Source organism: Oryctolagus cuniculus, chromosome 19, assembly GCF_964237555.1.
Source record: "Oryctolagus cuniculus chromosome 19, mOryCun1.1, whole genome shotgun sequence".
Lineage (NCBI taxonomy): Eukaryota > Metazoa > Chordata > Mammalia > Lagomorpha > Leporidae > Oryctolagus > Oryctolagus cuniculus.
In genome coordinates, this window is record NC_091450.1 from 11,391,651 (window position 1) to 11,407,633 (window position 15,983).

General features: G+C 50.3%; 1 protein-coding gene across 25 annotated transcripts in view; it reads right to left on the reverse strand.

Moving 5' to 3' along the window:
• Positions 1-15,983, reverse strand: part of LOC103346408 (trafficking protein particle complex subunit 9) — a 142,825-nt gene that overhangs the window by 110,371 nt on the left and 16,471 nt on the right. For 24 of the 25 annotated variants that reach the window (XM_070064975.1, XM_070064979.1, XM_070064974.1 and 21 more), the window contains 2 exons: positions 14,717-14,849; positions 9,064-9,224 (listed from right to left, as the gene is read on the reverse strand). In XM_070064975.1, coding sequence (XP_069921076.1) covers positions 9,064-9,224; positions 14,717-14,849 — 294 coding nt within the window. Of the gene's footprint in view, positions 1-9,063; positions 9,225-12,516; positions 12,586-14,716; positions 14,850-15,983 lie in introns of those variants that run through there. The other variant, XM_070064977.1, reaches the window with a different exon arrangement.

Sequence of the window (15,983 nt, forward strand, 5' to 3'; positions counted from 1 at the left end):
CTCCACAGTCTAGCCCTGCCTTTAAAGTATGGATCATGTTGGGAATAGACCAAATCGTGTCTTCCACAAAGCAAGACAGAATACAGAAAGGAAGCATCTGAGGTCACTGTGCACATTTTCGGCATGCCCATTATCATGTTGGTACTTTCTCCTCTCATTGCTCAATGTCACATACAAATTGGGAAGGAGGAATTCCAACTATCCCTATTTGCAGATGACATAATTCCATATATAGGAGGTCCAAAAGACTCCACTAAGAGACTATCGAAACTCAGAGCAGAGTGTGGTAAAGTGGCAGGAGAGACCATCAGCAGCCTATCTGTATACACAGACAATGGCATGGCTGAGAAAGGACTTCAAAGACCATTCCCGTTCACATAGCTACAAAGAAAAGAAAATAGCTTGGAATCAACATAACCAAGGATGTTCAACAGCTGAGAATCACAAAGGATTAAAGAATGAAATAGAACAGGACACCAAACACACACACACACACACACACACACACACACAACAACAACAACACATTGAGCAGCTTCTGCACTGCCAAAGAGACACTCAGCAAAGTGAAGAGGCAAACTAACAGTTGCAAAGCATGCAACTGATAAAGAATCAACTGCCAGAAACTTTCAAGAAAGTCAACAACAGCAAAACAAACCACCCACTCAAGAAATGGGCAAGGGACTTCAGCAGGCAAAATATTTCAAGAAAGGAAATCTAAATGGCCAGTAAACACATGCAGAAATGCTCAGGATCACCAGCCATCAGGGAAATGCAAATCGATACTACAACGGCCTTGAGGATGTGGGGGAAGAGGCACCCTCATCCACTGCTGGTCAGATTGTAAACTGGTATCGCCGCTGTGGAAGAGAGTAGGGAGGTAAGTCAGAAATCTGAATACAGACGTACCATATGAGCCAGCCATTCTACCCCTGGGAATATGCCCAAGGGAAATGAAATCAGCATACGAAAAAAGAGTGATCTCTGCCTGCATATTTACTACAGCTCAATGCACAGTAGCAAAGATATGCAATCAGCCAACATGCCCATCACCTGAAGACTGAATAAAGACATTATGGGAATGGACAACATCCACGCATATACAGACTGCACAGCCTACTGTGCATCCTACTGCAATAAGCACAGGCCTCTGAAAACCTCTCTACACAATGACTTCTTTTCCTTCAATGTGTTCCCAGTAGTGGGTACATCCACACAGCTTTCCATTTTGACAGGGCTAATCGCACATGGGAAACTGGATTAGTACACAGAATACAGACATCAGATCCATGAACCCAATTTTACCTTCAAACACTAGAACAGCAAAGTACATCTTAAGAAACTGCAAAGAGGAAGAAGGTTCAAACGGAAATCCACCCAACGGCACAGAAAATATCACACCAGACATTCAGTGAGACCAAACTACAGGGCTTGAAAACTCAGTCAACCTGACCAAACGTTGATCCACAGGAAAACAGGGGGGAAAAGGAGAACAGACTCAAGCGACTTGACAACAGAAACGACAGAGAGGACATCGCTACCAACCTTCCAAAATAATGATCCAAAAACACTGTAGAAAAACCACGGCACAAGGACTTGGTCAACCTAGATAGAGTGCATTGACTCGCAGAAAGATGCAAACCACTAAAACTGGATACAGTGAAACAAGAAACTCTGAATACACTTCTAATTTGCAAAGAGACTGTAGCAGCAGGGAAAGCGAAACAAACAAACCAAACAGACATGAAGAAAAGTCCAGGACCAGATGGCTCCACCAGTGACAACGCCCAGGGAAAAGATCATTAAAATCCGTGATTCGCAAACCCTTCCAAAAAGGAGATGAAGAGGAAAAGCCTTCCAGTTCATTCCATCGGACCAGCCTTATCCCAACATCCAACACAAGCATATCATGAAGAAAATGCCACACACATATCCGTCATGGATGTGTCACATGCCTCAACAAAATATTACCAGACGCCATCCAGAAGCACAACCAAAGCTTAGCACACTGTGCGCAACTGACAGTTACTCCGGAAATGCAAGGGTGGCTACCCTACAAAATCAATCTATCTCAGAACAGAATGCACATGGGGAAAGCCCACAAACTATCCCGATAGACACAGAAAACCTAGTTCACAAAAACTTCCACGACGTTTGCGATACGAAAACACAAATCATCACATCAGGAACGGAACGTACACCTCGGCCTGACGAGGCTCTTTCATGAAAAAACCCACAGAGCGCGAACGTCACAAACAACGCGAGGAACCCGAAACTGGCCTCCTAGACCAGGAAACAGACACGCACTTTCGCTCTCCTTCCTCCCATCAACAGTCTCTGACGTCTAGAGCAGGGCGGCTGGGCCCTCAAAAGGCAAACAGACGGGAACGCGGGGCCGTTCCGGGAGGAGACCGAGCCACCTCTGCTCTCGCCCAGCTGCTCGCACCCTGGGGACCCTTCCAGACCGTCCGCACAGCACGACCGCGACCCCACCCGCGCCTTCGGGACCCAAGAGCAACAGGCACGCGGCCAGCCAAGACGCCCAGCGGGTAACCGCAACAGCCGCGCGTCACTCACCTCCAAGGGGGTCCGGTCAGCTGCCGGGTCAGTTGTTGTCCGCGAAGGCCGTTGCTTCCAGAAGGGGCCAAAGAAGAGCAACGCGCCTGGGAAACGGCACGGAAGCCTCGGACGCGCAGCCTCTCCTGATCCGGCCTGACCCTGGGGACGCTGGCTCTCCCTCAGGCTCGGCCAGCAGCGTCGAGGACGGCTCCTCTCCTCACGGCTTGTGCAGGCTCTGGAGCCGGAGAGGACCCGCGGCGCTGACTCCCAGCGGAGCCCCACGGGGCAGGCGGCGCCAGGCTGCGTGCAGGTGCACTTCCGGGTCACCGTGCCAGGCGCAGGCGCACTCCCCACGGGCCGTCACCATGGCAACCCAGGACGCACCTGCACACTGCTGCATCCAGCGTCCCAAGCCCCAAGGCCGCTTCCAGTCCCGCCTCTCCAGGCTGTGACCAGGGACGCAGACGCTGATGGCCCAGGTTCTCTGGACCCCAGCTCCCTGCCTCGTGGGAGTCCTCAATGGAGCTCCTGCCTTCTGCCTCCTCGCTTCTGCCTGGCCCTGCGCTGCCCGTTCGTTGCTGCCACGTGGGGAGAGAAGCAGTTCACGGGGCATCGCCAGCTCGCTCGCGCTCGCGCGCTCTCTCTCTCTCTCTCTCTCTCTCTCTCTCCCTCTGAGTGATCATCCATCTGGGGGTTCACCCCCGAGGTGGCTACAAAGGCCGGGACTGGGACAGAAGCCAGGGACTTTAGCCGGCGCTCCATTCTGGGTTCAGGGGCCTAAGTCCTTGGGCCGTCTCCCTCTGCTTTCCCAGGCGTGTTAGCAGATAGCTGGATCCCATGGTGAACAGCTTCCGGGAGGGTCAGCACTGTGAGGTAGCGGGTAAAGCCACCACCCGCAGTGCCGACTTCCCATATGGGCGCCGGTTCGAGTATGGCTGCTCCACTTCCGATGCAGCTCTCTGCTGTGGTCTGGGAAGGCAGCAGAAGACGACGCCCCAAGTCCTTGTGCCTCTGCACCCAGGAGGAGATCCCGGCGAGGATCCTGGCTCCTGGCATCAGACACTCTCAGCTCCGCCCATGGCAGCCAACTGGGTAATGGACCAGCAGATGGAAGACTTCTCTTCACTCTCTCTCTCCCTCCCTCCCTCCCACCCTCCCACCCTCCCTGCCTCGCTCTCATCTGCTCTGTGTGTAACTCTCAATGTCAAATAAATAAATAGGATCTTCAAGAAAAGTAAAGAAATTCAAAAGGGAAGACATAGCTATAAATAAAATACCACATCACGGCCAACTACTAGAGTTTTTTTAGAATGTGGTATTATATGCATTACCTACCCGATTAACCCAGAATTGGAAAGAGTTTAACTCGGTCTTAGAAAAGATTTTGGTACCCAGTCATTCCCTTCTTCCTTACAAACATTCTGCGCGGCATTATCTATGACTTGCGCTGCTGAGGAAATCTTTGGAATTTACATATTCACACGCTTACGTACCCACTCCCACAAGCACTTGAAACACCTGTGATCTACAGAGTTCTCCCCCCGGAACACAGCTCTGCTTCCCAGTCCCCGCCCTCCACAGTCTAGCCCTGCCTTTAAAGTATGGATCATGTTGGGAATAGACCAAATCGTGTCTTCCACAAAGCAAGACAGAATACAGAAAGGAAGCATCTGAGGTCACTGTGCACATTTTCGGCATGCCCATTATCATGTTGGTACTTTCTCCTCTCATTGCTCAATGTCACATACAAATTGGGAAGGAGGAATTCCAACTATCCCTATTTGCAGATGACATAATTCCATATATAGGAGGTCCAAAAGACTCCACTAAGAGACTATCGAAACTCAGAGCAGAGTGTGGTAAAGTGGCAGGAGAGACCATCAGCAGCCTATCTGTATACACAGACAATGGCATGGCTGAGAAAGGACTTCAAAGACCATTCCCGTTCACATAGCTACAAAGAAAAGAAAATAGCTTGGAATCAACATAACCAAGGATGTTCAACAGCTGAGAATCACAAAGGATTAAAGAATGAAATAGAACAGGACACCAAACACACACACACACACACACACAACAACAACAACAACAACACATTGAGCAGCTTCTGCACTGCCAAAGAGACACTCAGCAAAGTGAAGAGGCAAACCAACAGTTGCAAAGCATGCAACTGATAAAGAATCAACTGCCAGAAACTTTCAAGAAAGTCAACAACAGCAAAACAAACCACCCACTCAAGAAATGGGCAAGGGACTTCAGCAGGCAAAATATTTCAAGAAAGGAAATCTAAATGGCCAGTAAACACATGCAGAAATGCTCAGGATCACCAGCCATCAGGGAAATGCAAATCGATACTACAACGGCCTTGAGGATGTGGGGGAAGAGGCACCCTCATCCACTGCTGGTCAGATTGTAAACTGGTATCGCCGCTGTGGAAGAGAGTAGGGAGGTAAGTCAGAAATCTGAATACAGACGTACCATATGAGCCAGCCATTCTACCCCTGGGAATATGCCCAAGGGAAATGAAATCAGCATACGAAAAAAGAGTGATCTCTGCCTGCATATTTACTACAGCTCAATGCACAGTAGCAAAGATATGCAATCAGCCAACATGCCCATCACCTGAAGACTGAATAAAGACATTATGGGAATGGACAACATCCACGCATATACAGACTGCACAGCCTACTGTGCATCCTACTGCAATAAGCACAGGCCTCTGAAAACCTCTCTACACAATGACTTCTTTTCCTTCAATGTGTTCCCAGTAGTGGGTACATCCACACAGCTTTCCATTTTGACAGGGCTAATCGCACATGGGAAACTGGATTAGTACACAGAATACAGACATCAGATCCATGAACCCAATTTTACCTTCAAACACTAGAACAGCAAAGTACATCTTAAGAAACTGCAAAGAGGAAGAAGGTTCAAACGGAAATCCACCCAACGGCACAGAAAATATCACACCAGACATTCAGTGAGACCAAACTACAGGGCTTGAAAACTCAGTCAACCTGACCAAACGTTGATCCACAGGAAAACAGGGGGGAAAAGGAGAACAGACTCAAGCGACTTGACAACAGAAACGACAGAGAGGACATCGCTACCAACCTTCCAAAATAATGATCCAAAAACACTGTAGAAAAACCACGGCACAAGGACTTGGTCAACCTAGATAGAGTGCATTGACTCGCAGAAAGATGCAAACCACTAAAACTGGATACAGTGAAACAAGAAACTCTGAATACACTTCTAATTTGCAAAGAGACTGTAGCAGCAGGGAAAGCAAAACAAACAAACCAAACAGACAAGAAGAAAAGTCCAGGACCAGATGGCTCCACCGGTGAGAACTCCCATGGAAAAGGTAATTAAAATCCGTGATTTCCAAACCCTTCCAATAAGGAGATAAAGAGGAAAGGCCGGAGGCTAGGATTAGGCATGTGAGCTGCAGCACTGGCTGCCGTTAGTTACCTACTAAAATACATGTAAATACATTGTAGGGGATCTTTACTGAAGGTATTAATGTAAAATATTTTTAGGTTAAGAAACCTCTATCCTGTCAAAAATAACTTCCTAATTCATTTGTCATCAATTAAAACATGATGAATTAAGTTTATTTCAAATAAACATTGCCAAAATTAAATCTTCTTTGTTGCATTTATCTCTTATATTAAATTAACGTAACTTGCTTTTCACTTTTTACGAAAATACGGTGCCCCAACTGGGACTAGAACCCAGGGTGCCAGCTCTGCAGGCGGAGGATTAGCCTAGTGAGCCATGGCGCCGGCCGGTCCCCTGGATTTTTTCTTTTTTAATTTTTGACAGACAGAGTGGACAGTGAGTGAGAGAGAGAGAGAGAGAGAGAAAGGTCTTCCTTTTGCCGTTGGTACACCCTCCAATGGCCGCCCTGGCCGGCGCGGTGGCCAGTGCATCGTACTGATCTGAAACAAGGAGCCAGGTGCTTCTCCTGGTTTCCCATGGGGTACAGGGCCCAAGTACTTGGGCCATCCTCCACTGCACTCCCAGGCCATAGCAGAGGGCTGGCCTGGAAGAGGGTCATCCGGGACAGAATCCGCTGGCGGATTCTGTCACCACTGACAGCCTTGCCATGTACAGCAAAAGCACCAGGAATTATTCCCTTTGTATATTCTGGAAGCAGATGGTTTGTTTCCATTAATTTAATTCCACATGTAGATGTATGGCAGCTTGGGAGGAAGCTAAAGAAAGAATGATGGCTTTAATTTTTCACTGGCAACTGTGTTGCTCTGAGATGGCTACACCGGCAGTGTGTTACATGATTATTGTGCTTCTGCCTCCTAAGGGTGACTACACCAAAGCTGAGAATCAGGAGACTATGGTCCTCCCGCTGGTTCCCCACCCACCTGCTGTGTGACCTTAGTCAGTCACCTCTTCTACCTTTACTTCCCCTGTCCATAAAAAGGAGGAGAGTAACACAGGCCCCAGCCATCCTAGGCCTAACTAGAGACAAGGGCCTTTCACCCTTTGGGACTTAGACAATCTATGGATAATCTTTGTCTCTCTGTCTTTCTGCCTTTCAGGCAAACGAAAGTAAATTTCTGGCCGGCGCCGCAGCTCAATAGGCCAATCCTCCACCTGCAGCGCTGGCACACCGGGTTGTAGTCCCAGTTGGGGCGCTGGATTCTGTCTCAGTTGCTCCTCTTCCAGTCCAGCTCTCTGCTGTGGCCCGGGAGTGCAGTGGAGGATGGCCCAAGTGCTTGGGCCCTGCACCCGCATGGGAGACCAGGAGAAGCACCTGGCTCCTGGCTTTGGGTTGGCACGGTGCACCGGCTGCAGCACGCCAGCTGCAGCGGGCATTGGAGAGTAAACCAATGGAAAAGGAAGACCTTTCTCTCTCTCTCTCTCTCTCACTGTCCACTCTGCATATCAAAAAAAAATAAAGTAAATTTCTTTTTTAAAAAGATTTATTTTATTTGAAAAGCAGAATTACAGAGAGAAAGACACAGAGAGAGAACTCTTCCATCTGCTGGTTCACTCCCCAAATTGGCTCCAACAGTCAGAGTCGGACCAGACCGGAGCCAGAAGCCAAAAGCCAGGAGCTTCCTCCAAGTCTCCTACAGGAACCCAAGCACTTGGACCACCTTCCATTGCTTTCCCAGGCATACTAGAAGGGAGCTAGATCAGAAGTGGAGCAGCTGGGACACAAACCGGCACCTACATGGGTTATCAGTGCCACAGGTGGTGGCTCAACCAGCTACACCACATTGCCAGCCTGAAAATAAATGTCTTTAAAGATTTTTAAGACCGACCAGGTGTGGGCAAGACCCAGCGGAAAATTAAACTCAAGGCAGGGAAGAGAAGGTGACTGGGCTGCATGTCTGCCAATTGCCACCTGCCAGTTGCCATGCATGTCACCCACACCCTGCATCACCAGCAGTAAACCCCCAGTGGGGTTGCCCAGTACACAGACTAGAGAGAGGAGTGTTTGCTCCCGGGGTTGCACCGGGACTTGCTGGGAAGAAAGCTGGGGAACTTTCTGGGGTGATGGGAATGTTCTGTATTATATCTTGATGAGGGCTTAGATTACACAATGACATGGGCTAGCATCAGTTGAAACTCATTGGATGAAACATGCTAGAGCTGCACATTTCAGCGCATATGCATTTTATCAAAAACATTGAGCTCAGAAGCAGTCACAGGTGCTTCTGAAATCTGGAACTTTAGACAAGATACTTGGTGCGAGGTTGGGGGGTGTAGGTAGGAGGCCAGAGAGATGTGTTACAAAGCAAATGCAGCAAAATGCTAAGTATGGAAGCTACACAGCAGGCACACAATTGTTTAGATAGGATTCCTGCAAGTCTGCAATGAATACTGTCCTGATAAAAGGCAGGAAAGAAAGGGATGGCTGACACGGGACTGAGTTCCAGAAAACTTCAAAGGCACAGAAACAGCAAAGGAAACTGCAGCCCAGAGAGGTGGAAAAGCTACACCTTGGGCTTGGCACTGTGGTGCCGAGGGATAAGCAGCCTCCTGCAATGCCGGCATCCCAGATGGGCATCAGTTCGAGTTGCAGCTGTTCTACTCCTGATCCAGCTCCCTGCTAATGAGCCTGGGAAAGCAGCAGAGGTTTGTCCAAGTGCTTGGGCCCCAGATATCCACATGGGAATCCTGGATGGAGTTCCTGGCTCCTGGCTTCGTGCTGGCCCAGCTCTCAAGTGCTGAATCAGTAGGTGGCCCTGGGCTGTGGGAACCATGGGATCGGCCTGCTCCTGTCTCCCAGTCTTCCACTCAGTAATCGGTCTTCTGAGGATCTGACCCCTGTTCAGATCCAGTAATGGGAACCAAAGGCACGAAGGGGTCAGCATCATGCCTGTAGCATGTGGTGTGTGATCTCCACTCCAACCAGGACTGCACCAAACTAAAGGAAGCTTTGAGGTTTTCTGAACAGTAGCTATGTAAAACATCACTTGTGCAAGGCAACAACACAAACTTCCCAGGGTCTGATACACTGACCACACCTACCCTTGGTGGGGAGCAGTTTGGAGGTGTCCAGTGTCGCCAGGGGTTCCAGGCCAATGTTTTCTAAGGTGACAATGAGTTGCTGAGTCTCCCTGTTGAACAGCTGCACAGACCCATTGGTAGATATCTCATCACCAGAGGAAGGCTGCAACGAGTGTGCCGATCTAAACCAAAAGCGAGGAGAATAAACTGAAGGAAGAAACCAACGCTGTGCAGGAATGATTCACATCAGGGGCCGCTGCTGTGGTGCAGTGGGTAAAGCCATTGCCTGCAGCACCAGGCAATTCAAATCCCAGCCGCTCCACTTCCAATCCAGTTCTCTGCTAATGTGCCTGGGAAAGCAGCGGAAAACGACCCAAGTGCTTGGGCCCCTGCACCCATGTGGGAGACCCAGAAGAAGCTCCTGGTTCCTGGCTTTGTCCTGGTCCATCCTCAGTCATTTGGGGAGTGAACCAGCAAATGGAAGATGAATTCTCTCTTTCTCTCTCTCTGGATGATCGATTTTCTCTCTCTCTCTCTCTCTCTCTCTCTCTCTGCCTTTCAAATAATAAATTAAAAAGTGATTCACATCAGGTAAAAGGATGACCACATTTTGGCATTCAGAAATACGTGCTAGAGAATCTTGGCTTTGAATGAGAAATTTGGGAGCCAACCATGCTGAGAACAAGTAGGGTTCTGTAAGCCAGGCACACAATGTGCCTTGGCTCCAGGCTCCGATCAGAGGCACTTTTTTCCCCAAACCAAATCCTGAGAAAATAACAGCACAACAAGTCGGGGCCACTTCCTCTGTACCATCTGTAACAGCGCTCCTCGCTCCTAGGTCAGGGAAGGAAAGCCAACGCACAACCTCCCTGCATGACCCCTGTGCAGCTTGCACATCAGTGGCTCCTGGGGGAAGGTGTCAGGAGGTGACAAAACTCGGCCAGGACTAATCACTGGGTGCCTCACACAGCAGGGTGCCCAGGCCCTCTGTGCTTCAGGGGAGAGGGGCAGAAGGAGGCACCCACAGTGCAGGGGCCCCGGAGCTGTGAGGAACGGTGTCAGAGTGAGACTGCAGCTGGCACTGCTGCAAAGGCACACTAGGGACGTGGCACTGGGACCCAGCTCCCACTGGCAGCACTGTCCTCCTCAGCCCTGTGCTGGCCCCAGAGCCTTCCCAAGGCAGGAATGCTATCAGCTCCTAGCCAGACACCTAGTGTCTAATAGGTACTTATTAAGAATGTACTGAGCCAGCGCTGCGGCTCACTAGGCTAATCCTCTGCCTGCAGCGCCGGCACACCGGGTTCTAGTCCCCGGTCAGGCCCCGGATTCTGTCCTGGTTGCCCCTCTTCCAGGTCAGCTCTCTGCTGTGGCCCGGGAGTGCAGTGGAGGATGGCCCAAGTGCTTGGGCCCTGCACCCCATGGGAGACCAGGAGAAGCACCTGGCTCCTGGCTTCAGATCAGCGCCGGCCGCAGCACCACGGTGGCCATTGGAGGGTGAACCAACGGCAAAGGAAGACCTTTCTCCCTGTCTCTCTCTCTCACTGTCCACTCTGCCTGTCAAAAAAAAAAAAAAAAAAAGAATGTACTGAATAGACTGATAAGCACCTCAATTCTGAACCTCCTGTGTGGCACACAAAAGCATCTCGGCAGTGACTGCCCGAGCCCAGGACAGAGTGACCACTGCGTGTTCAGTGGCTGCTTGCTTGGTGCCTGGCCCAGTGCAGCATCTCTCAAGGTGTGGAATGCAGGGGCTGGTGTTGTGGCATAGCAGGTTAAGTCGCTGCATGCAACACTAGTATCCCTTAATGGGTGCCGGTTCAAGTCCCAGCTACTCCACTTCCAATCCAGCTCCCTGCTAACACACCTGGAAAAACACTGGAAGATGGTCCAAGTATCTGAACTCCTGCCACCCACATAGGAGAGACCAAAATGAAGCTCCTAGTTCCTGGCTTCAACTTGGCCTTTGTGGCCATTTGGGGAGTGAACCTGCAGATGAGATCTTTCTCTCTCTCTCTCTCTCTCTCTCTCTCTCTGGGTGCATGTGTGTGTGTGTCTCTCTGTAACTCTGCCTTTCAAATAAAAATAAATCTTTAAAAAAAGAGACTGGAAGGCAGGCACAGCCCCATTGTGCCCACACACAAGCCATCAGGCCACAGGCCCAGCCTCAGTCCTCCTGCCAGGATCTGTGGCCCCCCCAATGCCCACAGGCTTCTGCTCCTTTGCATGGCCAACCTACAGGGAGGCCTGTGCCCACTATGCCATGTTCTGAGCCCCTTAAACCCCCCATCCCCCCGACAGGGAGCTCTTCTAAAGGGTCATGGCCTAGGTCAGGGTCCTGGAGCACAAGGTGGCGCCCACAGATGCTGGTGAGTGGATTCCACCAGTCACAGGGACCTTTATAGCAGCTTAGTTACAATCAACACTTAATTAATCAAGAGTCACTTGAAAAAATTTATTTATTTGAAAGGCAGAATTAGAGAGAGAGAGAGAGAGAGAGAGAGAGCGCACTTCCATCCACTGGCTCACTTCCCAAATGGTTGCAAAGGCCAGGGCTGGGCCAGACCAAAGCCAGGAGCCAGGAGCTTCTTCTGGGTCTTCCACGCAGGTGCAGGGGCCCAAGCACTTTGGTCATCTGCTGCTGCTTTCCCAGGCCATAGCAGGGAGCTGGATTAGAAGTAAAGCAGCCGGGACACAAACCAACACCCATATGGGATGCCAGTGTTGCAGGCAGCTGCTTTACCCACTACACCAAAATGGCTAGCTCAGAGAAATAGGGGACCTTTTGTAAAATATGTCTTATACCATTTTTTCAGTAAGAGACAAAAGGCAGCCATCCTGGCCTTCGATGCCCCTGCTGGAGCATGCGTCGGGAGCATGTGTCAGTGCGTCTCTAGTGCTCAGCTGCACCCCAGGTGTAAATGGGCCATATTTGGTTCCTATGTCAGGAGCCCTGCTTGCCTGTCTTGCTCAGCGGCAGCCCAGGTGCAAATGTGCCACATTTTGTTCAGCCATTTGCCCGGCAATGGGCATCCAAGTTCTGCCTGCTTTCTGTACTATTACAAAAAATGCAGCTGTGAACATTCATATACAAGTTTCTGAGTCACTGTGTGCTTTCCTCTGTCTTGGGTAGACACCGAATTTCTGAGTCACATGGTCAATTTACGTTCAACATTTGTAGAAACAGACAGGGTTCCTTGGAGATGGCACCCACATGGCGAGGGCGCAAGCTTCTCCAGCACCACACATGGCTACCGCCTGTCTTCTGACGACAGCCACCCTGGCAGGTGTGAGCAGGAACCTCACATGGTACCAGCTCCAGAAAGACTGATGATGCCACACACCTTTCCAGATTGCTCGTTAGCTCCTGGGAAGTCTTTCATGGGGAGAGAGCTAGCCCATTCTTCTGTCAACCTTTCTAATTGAGTTGTTTGCTTTCTTAGTACTGAGTTTGGGTGTTAAGTAGCAGCTCCTTACCAGAGACATGATGTACAAATATTTCCTTCCAGCCTGTGAGTTGTCAGGTTCATTTTCTTAATGGTGTTTCTGGAAGCACAGCGGTTTTTAATTTTGATGAAACCGATTTTATTTTATTTTATTTTTTATTTTTTTGACAGGCAGAGTGGACAGTGAGAGAGAGAGACAGAGAGAAAGGTCTTCCTTTGCCGTTGGTTCACCCTCCAATGGCCGCCGCGGCCGGCGCGCTGCGGCCGGCGCACCGCGCTGATCCGATGGCAGGAGCCAGGAGCCAGGTGCTTTTCCTGGTCTCCCATGGGGTGCAGGGCCCAAGGACCTGGGCCATCCTCCACTGCACTCCCTGGCCACAGCAGAGGGCTGGCCTGGAAGAGGGGCAACCGGGACAGAATCCGGCGCCCCGACCGGGACTAGAACCCGGTGTGCCGGCGCCGCTAGGCGGAGGATTAGCCTAGTGAGCCGTGGCGCCGGCCCTGAAACCGATTTTTTATCAGTGTTTTCTTTTGTAGATCGTGCTTTTGGTGACATGTCAAAGACCTCTTTGGCCTAATACAAGGTCGTGAAAACTCTCACCAGCTTTCTTTTCAAAGGCTGGTGCTCTGAGCCCTCACAGTCAGGTCTGGGATCTGCTTTAGAATTCATGTTTCCTGCATTTCACTGCATTCCCCAATCACCTGATGCTTTCTCCACCTCTGACAAATGCTCCCAGCTGCCCACTGCGTGTGGCTAACTCCTGCTCCCAGCTCCTCATGGCCCCCAGTGGGGTCCTGAGGGCAGGGCCCATGCTAGTTCTGCCTTCTCCATCTCTCCCACTGAACACAGCCTCCTTGAGCACCAAGCCCCAGAATGCTGGGTCCACGGTTTCAGCTCTGGCACCTGGCCCGCTGCCTAGCAGGCAACAAACATGCATCAGACACACAAACGAGCTTAAAACCTTTCAGAAAATCCCAGACACATCTGATAAAAATAGCCAAATGATGTCCAAGAAGTGTCACCCCTGAGGGCAACAATGAGAACGCCCCAAATCCAACAGCAAGGAAAGAGTGGTTATGCAATCCTGAGATATCTTCAGGGTGTCCTTTTTAAAGCAACTAAAACCGGGTTTTTTAAGACTCTGTGAAAGTGTGAGGAAAAGCTTATTGGCTGGCGCCGTGGCTCAATAGGCTAATCCTCTGCCTTGCGGCGCCGGCACACCAGGTTCTAGTCCCCGTCGGGACACCGGATTCTGTCCCGGTTGCCCCTCTTCCAGGCCAGCTCTCTGCTATGTCCCGGGAGTGCAGTGGAGGATGGCCCAAGTGCTTGGGCCCTGCACCCCATGGGAGACCAGGAAAAGCACCTGGCTCCTGGCTTCGGATCAGCGCGATGCGGCAGCCATTGGAGGGTGAACCAATGGCAAAAAGGAAGACCTTTCTCTCTGTCTCTCTCTCTCTCTCACTGTCCACTCTGCCTGTCAAAAAAAAAAAGCTTATTAATGTGATTTCACAAAAACTCATCTATGACTCCGTGTTCAGACAAGTGTTTTCTAAAGTGGCGGGAAGCACCTCCAAGCATTTACGTTGACTGGCTCCAGGCCTCCTGACACCCACTTCCCTTTCTCCTTTACACTTCCCTGTGATGCTGAAAATCTAAAACAAAAATAAAACAATCCCATATGGGCGCCAGTTCAGGTTCTGTCTGCTCTACTCCAATCAAGCTCCTGGCTAACGGCCTGCAAAAAACAGCCCATGTGTTTGGATCCCCACACCCACATGGGAGACCTGAATGAAGTTCATGGTTCCTGGCTTCGACCTGGCCCAATGCTCCCCGTTGCGGCCATCTGGAGAGTGAACCAGAGGATGAAAGAGTTCTCACTCACTCTGTGTGTCTCTCCCTCTCTTTGTGACTCTTTCAAAATAAATAAATATTTCTTTAAAAAATAAAATAAAATAATTCTGTCAGAAGAGTGATTTTCTTAGATGCCCTAAGATCCTGACTGTTTTTGGAAGAATAATTTCACATTTGGTCCTAGCCTTAGTATGGGAGATCTTGACTGCTCTAATTTGCTCTGGGCAAAACGTATGAACTACTGCAGACTCTCAAGGCCCCCTCCTGCAGATTCTGGGCCTGCAAATTCTGGACGCATGCAGAGCCTGTGCGCCTCACGAGGGAAGGCTCCACAGGGCTGCTTCCTGCCGGCAGCTGGACACCTGCGCTCACCAGGTACCTGGGCAGGGAGGTGCTGATCTGCAGTCTTCGCAAAGCAGGGATAACTTCCATGGTAGAGCTGCTGGTCTTTATTCCCAGGAGGTGGTCCAGCAGGCAGTCACTGACAACACCAAAGACGGTGGTGTGGTAACCTGGGACACAGGAAAACAAAGACGTCACAACTCCCAGTGAAGCTCCGTGCCCCATGTCCACCTTCGTGTCCACTGCTGAAGTCCCCAACCAGCAAGGGCAACCCTGCAGAAGACCTGGGTCTCGGTGCTGGCTCCGTCACCTGCTAGTCCCTGCCCACAGCCTCAACATCCCTCGGGCTCCTCCTTTGTGGTGGGGGTTACAACAGCTCCTGTACTCCCATCCCACCAGGCTGACTGGGCCCAAATGGAGAGGCTCCTGTAAGCCATCAATCTCTGCACAACCCATAGTCAGCATCTCAGCCCAGGACTCATTTGCTTTTCAGATTTATCCATCTCCACAGTGAGGATGGCAGTTAATATTCCTTCCCGGGATATAATGCAATTTAATGAGTATTTGAAAAATGCTTCAGAACCTTCTGTTGAAAGACGAAAGTTCAAGGGCCAATCATTATTATTGCAGCGGCTTCGTGACGGGGCAAACTGGCTGTGTGTGTGTGAGCACTGCCGTTTAAGATGAGCAAATTTTCCACTGGTGAGATAAGCACTTGAAACTATTTAAGCAAAGCTGTAGAATGGCTTTTGAAATTTAGCTAATTATTATCAACAGCATTTACTGTGCAACAAAATGAAACCATACCCAATGGCTCGAGGCTCAGGTGACAACCTGCCTACACTCGTGTGAGCCTGGGGTGTGCTCCATGGAGAAGCCAGCATGGCTTTCAAGGGCTCCTGGGGCCCCAGCAGCCTCCTCAGTCCTCCTGTGGCTCCTGCTGGCTGGAAGCTGCTCTCTCAACACCACTCCAGCTCACCCCCCTTCAGAGAGTGGGCTTGTCAAAACACCCCTGTAATGGTCAAAACACTATTCTCCCCATAAACCCACATCTGGAACCAGGGTCTCTCGCATTTCTCTTTCAATAGGAGCCTGATATATGTTTCGCCTGCTGAGCAACCACTATTTTATAATCCCTAATTAGAATCAGGCCTTTCCTTACCATTGCTGAAAATTGCTATCACATAATAGTCTGATGACAAGCCGGCGCCGTGGCTCAATAGGCTAATCCTCCACCTTGCGGCGCCGGCACACCGGGTTCTAGTCCCGGTTGGGGCGCCGGATTCTGTCCCGGTTGCCCCTCT